Source organism: Montipora foliosa, chromosome 6, assembly GCF_036669935.1.
Source record: "Montipora foliosa isolate CH-2021 chromosome 6, ASM3666993v2, whole genome shotgun sequence".
NCBI lineage: Eukaryota > Metazoa > Cnidaria > Anthozoa > Scleractinia > Acroporidae > Montipora > Montipora foliosa.
Window position 1 is genome coordinate 71,993,652 of NC_090874.1, and position 12,500 is coordinate 72,006,151.

Genomic DNA, 12,500 nt, shown 5'->3' on the forward strand with positions numbered 1-12,500 from the left:
GAAGTGTTAACGGTTAAGCCTTGTCTGCAGTCTGCATTTTACAATGACCGTCAAATTTTGGTTTTTGAGGAGATCGAGAGGGAAAACCGGAGTACTCGGAATTCTGTAACGGAATCATAAAATGCCAAAAAGGTGACTTTTCTTAGCGTTAAGAAAACAAAGAAAATCATTTTACGTACTTTTGCTTCATCTTGTCCTTCTGCCTTTTTGAGTTGGTTTGACTTGATTCCGAGACACGGAGAATAAAATCGACGTTACGTATGTTCAAATTCCACAACTCACTGGTATGACAGTTCGCTTGTAATAATCAGATCCTCCACCTTGCCTAGCATCGGGGGGACGACGAGCATTCCCGTCTGTTCCATATGGGAGTCCCCCCCCCCCCCCGGGCGTCAAACTGTACATTCCAGATGAGCACTTTGTGCTCTTAGAGCAAATGCTGTGTTCAAATATTGTTTATAAATAAAAATAATAATAAAAAAAACATTAAAAAGAAAAGACAAACCCAGGACAAACCTTAAGAGTCCAAATTTCCAGTGCCTGTCCAGGTGGTGTTGAATAGTACTTTAGTCCTGCCATAGAAGAAAAGGAATCAATAGAATCGGGCCGCAGTGCCCCTGACAGTAGTCGAACCCATGAACTCATGCACCTATCAATGTTAATCCAGACGGAGGGGGAGGGGGGAACCCCGGGCATATGTGTGGCATTTGACCCTTCTGAAGAATTTTTGGTCGAAGTCCCGACGCTAGGGCTAGAAAAATGAGTAAAATCAGATCAAATCTTCTCGTCTTTGGGAAATAATTTTATGAATCACTCTTCAAAAAACTTTTCAAGTTTTCTACTTTCCTTCATTGCTTTACGTCATGATTTTGAGACAAGTAATTTTAACAAATCTACTGCGGCATTTGAAGTTTCAGCAATTTAATGACCATTTCTTTTCAATGTTAAATTACTCTTAGCTATTAACGAAACAAAGCAAAAGACACACTGGCGGTCCTTCTCGTGGTAAATGTTCTACATGCTCATCTTAAAGGTAACAATTCTTCTTGCAGGAGGTACAAATCCAATTTTGTGGCAGGTTTGTTACTTGCACACGCAAAATATGGTGCCACTCAACACAGGAGCCACACTCCACCCACTCAATGACCTGTGTATCATCATCATCATCATCATCGTCACCGTCACCATTGTCTTCTGCACGTGGTGACTCTTCACAGTTGCAACGGTACGGCAAACAACATCTAACATGTCAGGTGTCTGTCTCGAGTTAGTTTGACGTTCTCGCCGTTTGGCTGCTGCTTCATTCTTCAAACACAGAGTACCATGCTGCTTTTGGGTAGTCGTGGAATCTAGTGAAGCGTGAAACCCTTTCTTGCACGTCTCTGTACGACTTGTGCCAACCCTTTGTATCTAGCGGAAGACTTATGCCGTTTATTCCGTGCAGTACACATCTGAACAACACTTCCATAACTAAAGGAGGATCTGTATTTTGCTTGGAGATGTTCCTGAATTCTCCTGGAACGTGACTTTCTTCCCTACACACTTGTTGCCATCATAAAGTCTGTCAACACACCCGTTCGCCGCCAAGCATCGGTCCCCGCACCACACTTAATTTTCAAACATACTCTTCAATTGTTTGTCCAATGTTAGGATGTTACCTCTGTTTTCTTCCAACTTTCTTCTCTCTTTTGCTTTTGGTGTTTCCTCTTTTATCATTTTCCTCATACCACTATCTTCCCTGCTACATGTAGCAGTCATATTGGCATTTTGAGACACCGTAAAAACAGAATTAATCTCCTTGTTTGTTACGTAACATTTCCTTATTCATGAGAGTGTACGTACCAGCCAGCATTGCTGAGAAATCAAAACTTTTTTCAATTGTCATATGAGTTTCTCACTATAGTATACACTGTAAGTCAGCAGGTGTTTAATACTAGGTATTCACTTCAAAATTGTTCTGAAAAGTTGTTTGAAATTATTTAGCAGTTTGTCCATGTGATAAATACGTTTATTATACAAACACCAATAAAATACCAAGTGAGCTTTCGTGCGAAAACATGATATCTTCACATGTGAAGATAACATGTTATTTTCACACATGAAAAGATAACACTGTTGCTAAGGTTTCATATAAAAATCGCGGCTTTCGATGCCTTTCCTGAAATGATTAAGTATTTCATTGGTGTTTATATAATAAATAGAATATTACATGGCCGCTTGGAGATGCGCTCACTCGTGAGATATTTTTCAACACTCGAAGAGAATTTCTTATCTCCGCGCGGCTATGTAATGTCCTCTATATATTCAGAACACTCCGTCTGGTTGTCACTGAGCCAGTGAGCCAGTGAGCCAGTGAGCCGGTGAGCCAGTGAGCCAGTGAGCCAGTGAGCCAGTGAGCCAGTGAGCCAGTGAGCCAGTGAGCCAGTGAGCCAGTGAGCCAGTGAGCCAGTGAGCCAGTGAGCCAGTGAGCCAGTGAGCCATCAGAGTTACTATCTGCATGGTGATATTCAAGTACTTGGTACATTTACACTGTAAGTGTACATACATGTACATAGCAGTTTGAAATGAGTGTTGAAAATTGCAAGTTGTAATTAGACATTGATTCACAAATTATTGATGTCCAACATCCAGTCAAAAGACACTGTCTTATTGTGACTGTTACAGGTGTTCCTTTTCCTGAACTTTTTTTATGGATGAAGTACATTAAACTGTAGAATGTAAGTTAGCATTTTTTAATATTCGATTTAATACACTGTAAGTTAATATATAATAATTTGAATAATGGATTTATTTTGCATTGTATTTCAAATGAACAGGAAAGTGGGTATAAGTGGGTATAAGTGGTATAATTTTTTTTATTCAGTTTGGCCGTAAATGAAGGTGCGCGCCTACCAAAGGCATTGCGCGAGCCAATAATTTCGAATGACCCGAGACGTAATCGAGGGTTTGCATAACTGTCAAGAATTCTCCAAACTCCCTCAAGTCAGACTGCAGAAAATTTCGTGTTTTTACGATCGATTGTCATTAATCTTTCGATGAGAATTCGATTTAGAGTTATATATAAAAACTGTTATTTTTTTTCTTCATCTGTCTTTTGGCTTGTCTTTTTCTGTTAATTCCTGGCTTTTACGATACTTTCTGGTGCAAACGTAATGGTAATGAATTTATATAGCCCATTTTCTATTAATACATTCAAATGCACTTTACAAGCAAGGGATCTATGGGTGAGATCGGACATCAGCATATATAGGCGCCGCTGGCAGCCGCTATCAGTCCATTAGCGATCTCACCCAGCACATGAATGAATGAAATGAGTCCTGACCACAACACCAGGAGCTCCATGCCCTACTCTTTACGAATAGTGTGTGGGTTCTTTTACGTCCCACTGGGTTGTGAGCATTGAAAGGTTGTGAGACGGGGCCTACGGTTTATAGTCCTTATCCGAGAAGACTTGAAAGTCTTAACCATTTGCGGATGTAATTACAAAGGCAGCACTTTCTCCTCAGTTATTTTAAGACCCTGAGTGTTGGTCCGGCCGGAGTCGAACTCACGACCTCCCGCATGACAGCCCGACGCTCAACCAACTGAGCCACCGGTGCGCGGTTGACGTAAAGCCAAACAATGTTTTGACCTGGCATCAGATTAGACTAACAAGAAGAGGAATTATGAAGTGGAAACAACATCTTCAGTCCTTTCTTAGTGTGTGCAATAAACGTTTTCTTAGTACAAGTGCAAGACATGCATGACATGCTGGAAAACCTCCGTCAGAGCAATTTGCAGCTAGTTTTTATTTAAAGAAGAAAGGAGTTAATTTTACTCAAGAGCGTGTTTTGTTATCTTTAAACTGAATTTATTACCAAGCTTAAAAAACTAAAAGACCTCAAAATGGAACAGGACATTACGAAATAATTAAAGGTGTCAACGTGTGAGCCAAGGGGCCTCTGCTGGCGCGAAATGTGGCTGACCCTCAAATGGTCTTAATGACCCCCCACTTGAGAAAATTAACTGGAACGCTGCAGTTCAACACCACGCAATTCAGTGCCTTCTGTTGTTGTGTAACACGTACCACAGGCAACTCAGTGTACGCTGTATAGAGCGTCTAGTTTTATAAAAGAAAATGAAAATTTAATCGGGATTGAGGACTTTCGCTTGTGAAGCGTGAGATGAGATTGTGGAGTGATGTTCGACTCTGGAGAGGGTATAAACGAGTACTGATTTCGACAAAACATGCTTAAAATGGCTTTTAAATCGAAACAAAACAGAAGTGAACACCCATATTTGAGGTAGGGAAAGTTTATTGCAAAAAAGACATTTTTTGCAACTTAACTTAGTTTTTAACTCTTTTCTCTATTGAACTATCTTAATGTAATGCAAACTCGCCTTGTGAACTTCGGGAGCCTGTGCTTGGACTTAATTCAAAATCAGCCTCGCAAGAATCGCAAGAATTGCAAGAATTGCAAGAAAAGATGGCGAGGAAAAGAACGAGCACGTGAGCATCCAGCGGTTTTATAAACAAAATATCACGTGACTGATTGAGGGGAGTGAGCCAGGAAATGACTGTCTTCTCCGTTTGCTAGTGATCAGCTTGACTTGGCATCTTTTTACCGCAGAACAAAATGTGGAAATCGGGATATGACACCAAAGCGATCGCTAATGATGGCGATGATGACGATTGGGAAACGGATCCCGACTTTGTAGTGAGTATTTGCCCTTCGTTTGATCCACTTTTTTGCGATATCGAACCATTTTTCTCGTTTTTTGCGCCGCAGCGGAATGTTGGCCAGAGAAGAAAAATTTTCGTTCAATCGAATTTCCCCTTTTTGTGCTTCTTGACGTAAATCGTACCTTGTCCGGTTGCTGATAGTTTATTTGACTAATTGTCATAAATTGTTAAACCATACTTTGTAACTCTTTGGAGTTTCACTTTGAAAAGAGTGACTTATTTGACTCGAATTTAATAATATCGTTATCTCGGCATTATAATTATTCTAAGGTGTCAAAGCTCACGACACTTCCATTTTCATTTTCCTCGCCTGATAATTTTTTTAGCTTTTTGTGTTGCACCAGAGAAATGCATAGCTTACTACTTCAACTTTAATATTTACGAGTGTTGTTCACGGTCACATGTCAAAGCCACTGATTTCTAGACTTGGATTTAGCAAGATCGTTTTGCACAGTAAACAATTTAATTTCCATAGTTTACTTTAATAGGGCCTGTTTACAAGGAGGGAGGAAAACTCTACTTGTAGCAGGATTACCCTAGCAATTACACATTTCTACTTTCTCATGCAGCATGTTTCCCTGGTGCATGGGTAACCTTGGCTGAGCACTGCTAAGGTAACACAGTGCCAGGAGAATTTTAATGCCGTTGGTCAACCAAGGGCTGATCGTAAAATGAGCAAAAAATTGTCTTGAATAGCCAAGGTATAGGGCCAACTGGGCTACCCAAGACAAATTTTTTACTAATTTTCAGACTCTTTTCCTGCTGCATGCAGACAGTGCATCTACGAAGTCCATTAAAAGTTGTCCCAGGTAGCAGGCTAATCCCACCTGTCAAATTTGGCCAATAGTTTGACTTTGAACTCTTTTGCCTCTAATGGGTTTCCCTTTGACGAGGAAAATATCATCTGGCATTAGACATCTAGATCTGTCTCACCACCAGGTATTACGCCTCTTCATCAAGTTTTTTCGATTTTGCTCGGATTTTCTCACTTAATTTGCTCGTCTTTCGTACTTCCAAACTTTTGGAGTTTAAGGAATTTAATAAAACAATTATTCCATTCACGCTCATTGGATATGAGCTGTCGACTGGTTATAGCCAACTCGGTGCTAAGCCCCTTGTTGGCTATTTACCATCTCATATCCAACATGCTCTCATGGAATAATTGTTAATTAGTTGTAAACTGAAACAAAGGAAAAATTTAATCAAAATTGAACTGGTTTAATTAACCCATGCATCCCTGAAGTTGTCCAGAGTTAAATCTACATACATGTACATGTATAAGACAGTCACACACTTAGGACTGAAAAGGTAAAATTTGAAGCTGCAAAAAAGAATTGAGCTACAACATATTTGACCATTCCCGTCAGGTAAAGGGAGGATACATGTACAATTATGTACATGTGACTATATCCAAGAATGAGAGTATTAAAAATGACTGTGAAAATGATGTACATTGTATCGTGCCATGGCAATTAAAATGAAAAATAATAATCTGAGTGTATTACTTGTATTCATATTTAATAATGATAATTTAGTTTATTGTCTAAACACCAATAAAATACAAAGTGAGCTTTCATGCGAAAACATGATATCTTCACATGTGAAAATATCACTGTTGCTATGGTGACAAATAAAAATCGTGCCTTTCGATGCCTTTTGTGAAATGATTTAGTATTTCATTGGTGTTTATATAATAATATTACAGTACATGGCCTCTTGGAGATAGGAAATTTCTCTTCTCGTGTTGAAAAATATTTCTCAACACTCAAAGAGAAATTTCATATCTCTGCCTGCCCATGTAATATCCTCTATATTATTTTCTGATGAACAGTCTTCATACACAATCATTATGGTTTATGACACTATAATTTCCTGCAAATATTAGAATGATGTATCTGAACAAGAACAGAGATGGGGAGCAAAGACAGTGGAGGGATCAGGACACCAGGAATCTATAAGGTTAAATTTTGATTTAAAAATTCAAAGCATGTTGTTAGTTTAATTAAATTGATGTTATTTAAATGAACCAAAATGTTATTTTTATGGAGATAGTCAGCCTTTACACTAATATCACATAACGTTTTCTGATGGAGCCTTAAGTTTTTTAAATTCTTCTTAGTATAAAAGACTTGCGTCAAGGTGTAGCATCAGATCATGCCAAAATCAAGCAAGGTAGGTTAATTTACTTTGCAAAACAATATTTCTCAATTGTACTGTACTGTATTTGTGAGTTGAAAAAAAAGGGTTCCCTCCTGTTCTTTTGTTATGACCAATCGAAGTATTTGTTTATGCAAAGATTTCCAGCATATTAAGTACTGAATTTATTTTTATAATCATCTTACAGTTTCATTGGACCACAGTTCTGCCAAGTTGTTACTCTCTCTTGCAATAATGATATCCATGGTGTCCTTGATATTTCCTCTTTTATCATTTTCCTCATACCACCCACCATCTTCCCTGCTACATGTAGCAGTCATATTTTATTTGGTATTTTGAGACACCGTAAAAAGATAATTAATCTGAGACTCCTTGTTTGTTACATTTCCTCATTCATGAGAGTGTACCAGCCAGCATTGCTGAGAAATCAAAAACTTTTTCACATTGTCATATGAGTTTCTGGCTATTGTATATACTGGAAGTCAGCAGGTGTTTAATACTAGGCATTCATTTAAAAAAATGTTCTGAAAAGTTGTTTGAAATTATTTAGCAGTTGGTCCATGTCTATCTCCATGATAAATACATACATACCGTAATATTATTACATGAACACTAATGAAATACCAAGTGAGCTTTCGCACGAAAACATGATATCTCCACGTGACGATAATATGTTATTTTCACACATGAAAAGATCACTGTTGCTATGGTTACATATGAAAATCGTGCCTTTCGATGCCTTTCGTGAAATGATTAAGTATTTCATTGGTATTTATATAATAAATCGAATATTACATGGCCACTTGGAGATGCGCTCACTCGTGAAATATTTTTCAACACTCGAAGAGAAATTTCGTATCTCCGTGCGGCCATGTAATATCCTCTATACAGGCCTTCTGATATTACGCGATGGTGCGATTTCGCACAATCGACCTCAAATCGCATCCGATCGCACAATTCACGAAAAATCGCATAATTCACAAAAGGGCGCACAAAATTCATAAAATTAAACATAAATCAAGACGTTTCTTACAAATTCCTGCATAAATACGCCATTTTTAAGATGATTTATTTTGGAAAAAGGCTGAAAAACCTTTGTCACCTTCGATTTCGTAAACATTCGAAGTTCAAGGCTTTATTTTTCATGTCGGGGACCTGGTACGAGTCTCCTTCGATTGGTGCAACACAAACATACCCTTATATACACACCACTGAAATGACACAGTTGCCTTCTCTTCGAGAAGAGATTTGTGACAAATAAGCGAAGTTGTAAGTTTTTCGGCAAAATGTAGTTTCTTTCGTTGAAAACTGATAAAATCTTACTCATGGATAAGTTTGTTGTGAAAACGCTCGCTTTTCCTTCGACGAAGAAGGAAGTTCCCACCTTCCGCCCAATCTCACAGCTCACGATCGAGCAAGAAACGCTCCACGTGGACGATGGACTGATGTTTTTCTGGTCGTGCAATATTAGGGCCTTTTATACGAGAGAAAATAAGCCGCGGCTTACTCTGGCCACGGTGTACAAAATACGCAAAAGGAACTATTTATAAGAATATATATTCCCAGGTCAATATAAGCCGCGGCTTGAAAAAGATGTGAACGTAGATTTTGTACCATTTATACGGGGTGAACATTCGAGTGTTCTGTAAGCCGCGGTCAGAGAAACCCGCGGCTTATTTTCTCTCGTATAAATGGGGGTATGGCCCTATTGTGATTGACCATCTTCGGAAGTTCGGGGTTGACAAGCACCTTGATCATTCATTTGGCATGTTAGCTGCGTCCTTTCAACTTTTAACATGGTGCACCGGTAGTGCAGAAGACCTCATTTTTTTTATTTATCCCAACTAATGTCGATCGAGATACGTAATTACTGTTCCTTTGTGTTCAAAATGTCTTTAGGGCAGCAAAAAAGTGTTTTTCTTAACCTGAAACCTTATAAAACAAGCTTAAAATTGCTGAGAAAAAAAATCGCATAATTTACATTATTTATCGCATAATTGGCCTTTTTAATCGCACAATCTGCCCTGAAAAAATCGCACAATTTGCATTTTTTAATCGCACCCTATCAGAAGGCCTGTCTATAAAAATTATAATCAGAACACTCCGTCTGGTTGTCATTGAGCCAGTGAGCCATCAGAGTTACTATCTGCATGGTGATATTCAAGCACTTGGTACATTTACACTGTAAATGTACATACATGTACATTGTATAGATGGCAGTTTGAAATGAGTGTTGAAAACTGCAAGTTGTACAGGTGTAATTAGCCATTGATTCACAAATTATTGATGTCAAACATCCAGTCAAAAGACACTGTCTCACTGTGACTGCAGTTACATGTAGGAAGGTTTTCCTTTTCCTGATTTTTTTTTAATGGATGAATTACATTAAACTGTAGAATGTAAGTTAGCATTGTTTAATATTTGATTTAATAACTTAATATTCAATAATTTGATTATTGAATTTATTTTGCATTGTATTTCAGATGAACAGGAAAGTGGGTATCCTTTCAGAGTTTCCATGATGTTAATGTAGTAAATATGCTGTTCATGTAATCCACTTTATTGTTACAAACTTAGATACATGTGGAATGGCTGGAGGCTGAAGGGATTATTAAAAATTTCATGCCTGATTTTGCTCAAAATTTACTGATTTTTTGCAGGATTAGACTAAGTGTCCTGGAATTAAACTTAAATAATAATGTAATTATTATAATTTCTGGTACCTTTGTTTATTGAACTTGAATGTGTTCTTAAAACAAAAAAATGAAATGTAAATTAATATTCAGGGTTCAAAATAATATCACAGCTTGTACCCCAAATTATTTGTAGGTTCTTTTTTTTTAGGCTCAATTATGAGTGAGCATGACCCTCAATAGTCAACAACATGATTTACTAAGGTTACCATAATACCTTCAGATCGGCAATTTTCTTCAAATTTGGATTTTTCGGTTAAAGTAATGATTGAAACGCGATCTCTAATGTAAAAAAGAAATCATTCAAAAAGATTAAATATTGGCGGAGAAATGGCGGTTTTATGTTTTGGCCGGAAGTAAAAATTACCCATCTGATTGACAGTTGTTTTCTCAAATCAATTTTTTTACTTTTCGAAGCGAACACTTTAAAGAGCTGAAACTCACAGGGAATTTGTCTGATTGCCCTCAAATTTTGGCAGTGCCTAGGTTAACATATAAACAACAAAAAGGTGTCTGCAAATTTTTTATTTCAATTTTTTTTTTTCTCTGAGGGCGATTTTTTTACGAACACCTCACATTTTTTTAATACTAAATTACGAAAACGTTCTATAAGTTTTCACTGTAACTGAGTATGGCAAAACGCAGACAGGTTTTTTTAGCGCTTTGGGTCGGGAAACGGAGGAACAAAATAAATAATAGTGAAAAGCAAAATTTGCTTTGACTTGCAGCTTTAAAAAAGGTGATTCGGACGCTGGCATTTAGAGGTTGTGAAAACTTTGACAATTCATTTAATTTCAAAATTCTTAATACAGTATGGTGTGATAGCCAGCTCTATATTAAGCTTTAATTTGATATAGGGGTTTAGGAATCTACAGTTTAAACCAGACGTGCTTCATCGCTCGTATCTAAGAACCCTGAAGGTATACGGTAACCTTAAAGGAGTTAAACACTGAATGCACTGCGAGAAACGTCAAAGAGTAGACTACATGTACTGTAGTTCACAGATCTGATATTTGGGAAATCAATCAGATTATTGGTATCACAAATTTGAAAGGTGGCGATGCACATTCTATGAAGCACTGCTACACTTGTAACAGGAATTGCCAAGAAACTGTTGACTAGCATGCGACCGAAATCTTCACTTTTTTCTTTGCGAAATCTTCGAATTATTATAAACTGATTTTCGCAAAATAAATTAATATTGATGTGCTTTGAACTGCTAAATCTTGTTTCCCTTGGTCAATTCATTTCCAAACAAAGTATTGTGAACCGCTCGGTCCTCTTTGTTAGGTGTTTGTTCAGGCGTAAAATATGCAACTTTGTCTTGACAAACCATTTCGCTTAGAACGTCACTCACAAACATGCCTTGGGGCAATATGAATACAAAGCTGACTTTATTAATAATTACGAGTGAAAAGGCTTAACAATCAAGTTTTTGTGGAAAGTGAATTCATGCACATGCACAAACATGCATGAAAGCGGAAACACAACGGTTTGACTGGAGAAAGTTGCATTACTTCATGCTTGAACAAATGCTTACTAAAAAGTCGTTCACAAGAATTCTTCATCAACTTTTACACGCTTCTAATTTCTACTCTTTCTACTCATTTCAAAACGTCTTCAAAAAAGCTTTTAAAACAGTATTAATTTTTCTTGGGTGCTTTATTGTCTGATATGAAAATGATTACTATAGCTCGAAGTGACCTTGATTTCAGTTGGCTGATCAAGGCCCGCCATTTTCTATTTCTTTGGTAAAAAAGACGCTGGCAAGCGTGGTGAAAGTGGTGGCTACTGTCCACAGCTGGCTGCTATTTTGAACATGTCATAAAATTATACTGGCCTAGCTGAGAAGGCTAATATCACCAGGAGTTACCGGTACAAATGAATGTAACTTTAAGTTAATAGTTCTGGAGAGAACTTTGTAAAAGTCATGCCAACTTTCAATTTACTCATATGTGACAGTTTTGTACACTCTTCCTTAATAATCATTTAAGTCCAAAAGCATCTTATGGCTACGGTGGAAAATTTGGTGTTCAAAAGGACAGAATCGACAAGGTACATGTACATGTATGTTTAATAATATGGTTCATCATGAAAACTAGACAGAGAATACAAACTGAATCTAAAAATTCAGGTTGGAAAAAGAGTTACTGAAGCATGTACAGAATTGAGAAACTACATATCAATTATATACAATGTAGCATGTAAGGGTAAAGCTTCCTCTCTTGTTTTGAGCTTATTTGTTCATGTTAGGTGGCAGTGAAAAGTGGGTCATTACTGACGCAGTTCCTCTTTTTAATGATTTTCCTGGCAGAATGTGGTTGGTTGGGATTATGAGGGAAAGGTTGACAAGCATGCATCACAGAAAGGTTTGTGTTTTGTGCATCCTGTTTTTTAGAGATTCATACTTTTATGCAGAACTGTACAATGTACAACAGGGCATCAAGATTTTAGAGTACATTTGCAATGTTAAAGATTACGGAAATCCTTAAGCCTTTGACTCCTAAACTATCCCTCATTGACATAGTAAAATCGGCTAGCAGTAGACAGAGTAAACTCTTAATATTAAGGACGGTGCCTACTAATTGTTATTGCGCATACGTTCTGCGCATCTTGAGATACTCGGATTTCCTATCGGTGATGCTTACTAATACACATGGCTTCTGATAGGATGCGGAAAAAAATTAAAGATTATGCGGAAATTTTTGGCCATATTATGCGGAAACATGCGTTGATTATGCGGAAATTACACCGGATTATGCGGAAACTTAAACAAGTTATAAAACTAATAATTAGGCCCGTCCAATGTATTTACATGCTTACGGTAAATCCGTAATCGAAATTGCAACCAATACAATCGCATTTGTGACTGAATTTTTGCCCTTTGTGATTAAATTACATGGAGGAGTCATCAATTTGTGACCAGC

At 37.5% G+C, this 12,500-nt stretch overlaps 1 protein-coding gene and 1 long non-coding RNA gene across 2 annotated transcripts in view; one reads left to right on the forward strand and one right to left on the reverse strand.

Annotated features, from left to right (window-relative positions):
- Positions 1-4,532, reverse strand: part of LOC138008350 (uncharacterized) — a 32,010-nt gene extending 27,478 nt beyond the window's left edge. Inside the window, exons 1-3 of the long non-coding RNA XR_011124239.1 lie at positions 4,381-4,532; positions 517-572; positions 176-221 (exon numbers count right to left, since the gene is read on the reverse strand). This is a non-coding gene — a long non-coding RNA (uncharacterized lncRNA). The remainder of the gene's footprint in view (positions 1-175; positions 222-516; positions 573-4,380) is intronic.
- An 8-nt stretch (positions 4,533-4,540) lies between these two features.
- LOC138008347 (src substrate cortactin-like) overlaps positions 4,541-12,500 on the forward strand; it is a 38,315-nt gene continuing 30,355 nt past the window's right edge. Inside the window, exons 1-6 of the mRNA XM_068855662.1 lie at positions 4,541-4,697; positions 6,609-6,682; positions 6,843-6,895; positions 9,364-9,379; positions 11,568-11,628; positions 11,888-11,942. Coding sequence (XP_068711763.1) covers positions 4,617-4,697; positions 6,609-6,682; positions 6,843-6,895; positions 9,364-9,379; positions 11,568-11,628; positions 11,888-11,942 — 340 coding nt within the window. The 5' untranslated portion in view covers positions 4,541-4,616. The remainder of the gene's footprint in view (positions 4,698-6,608; positions 6,683-6,842; positions 6,896-9,363; positions 9,380-11,567; positions 11,629-11,887; positions 11,943-12,500) is intronic.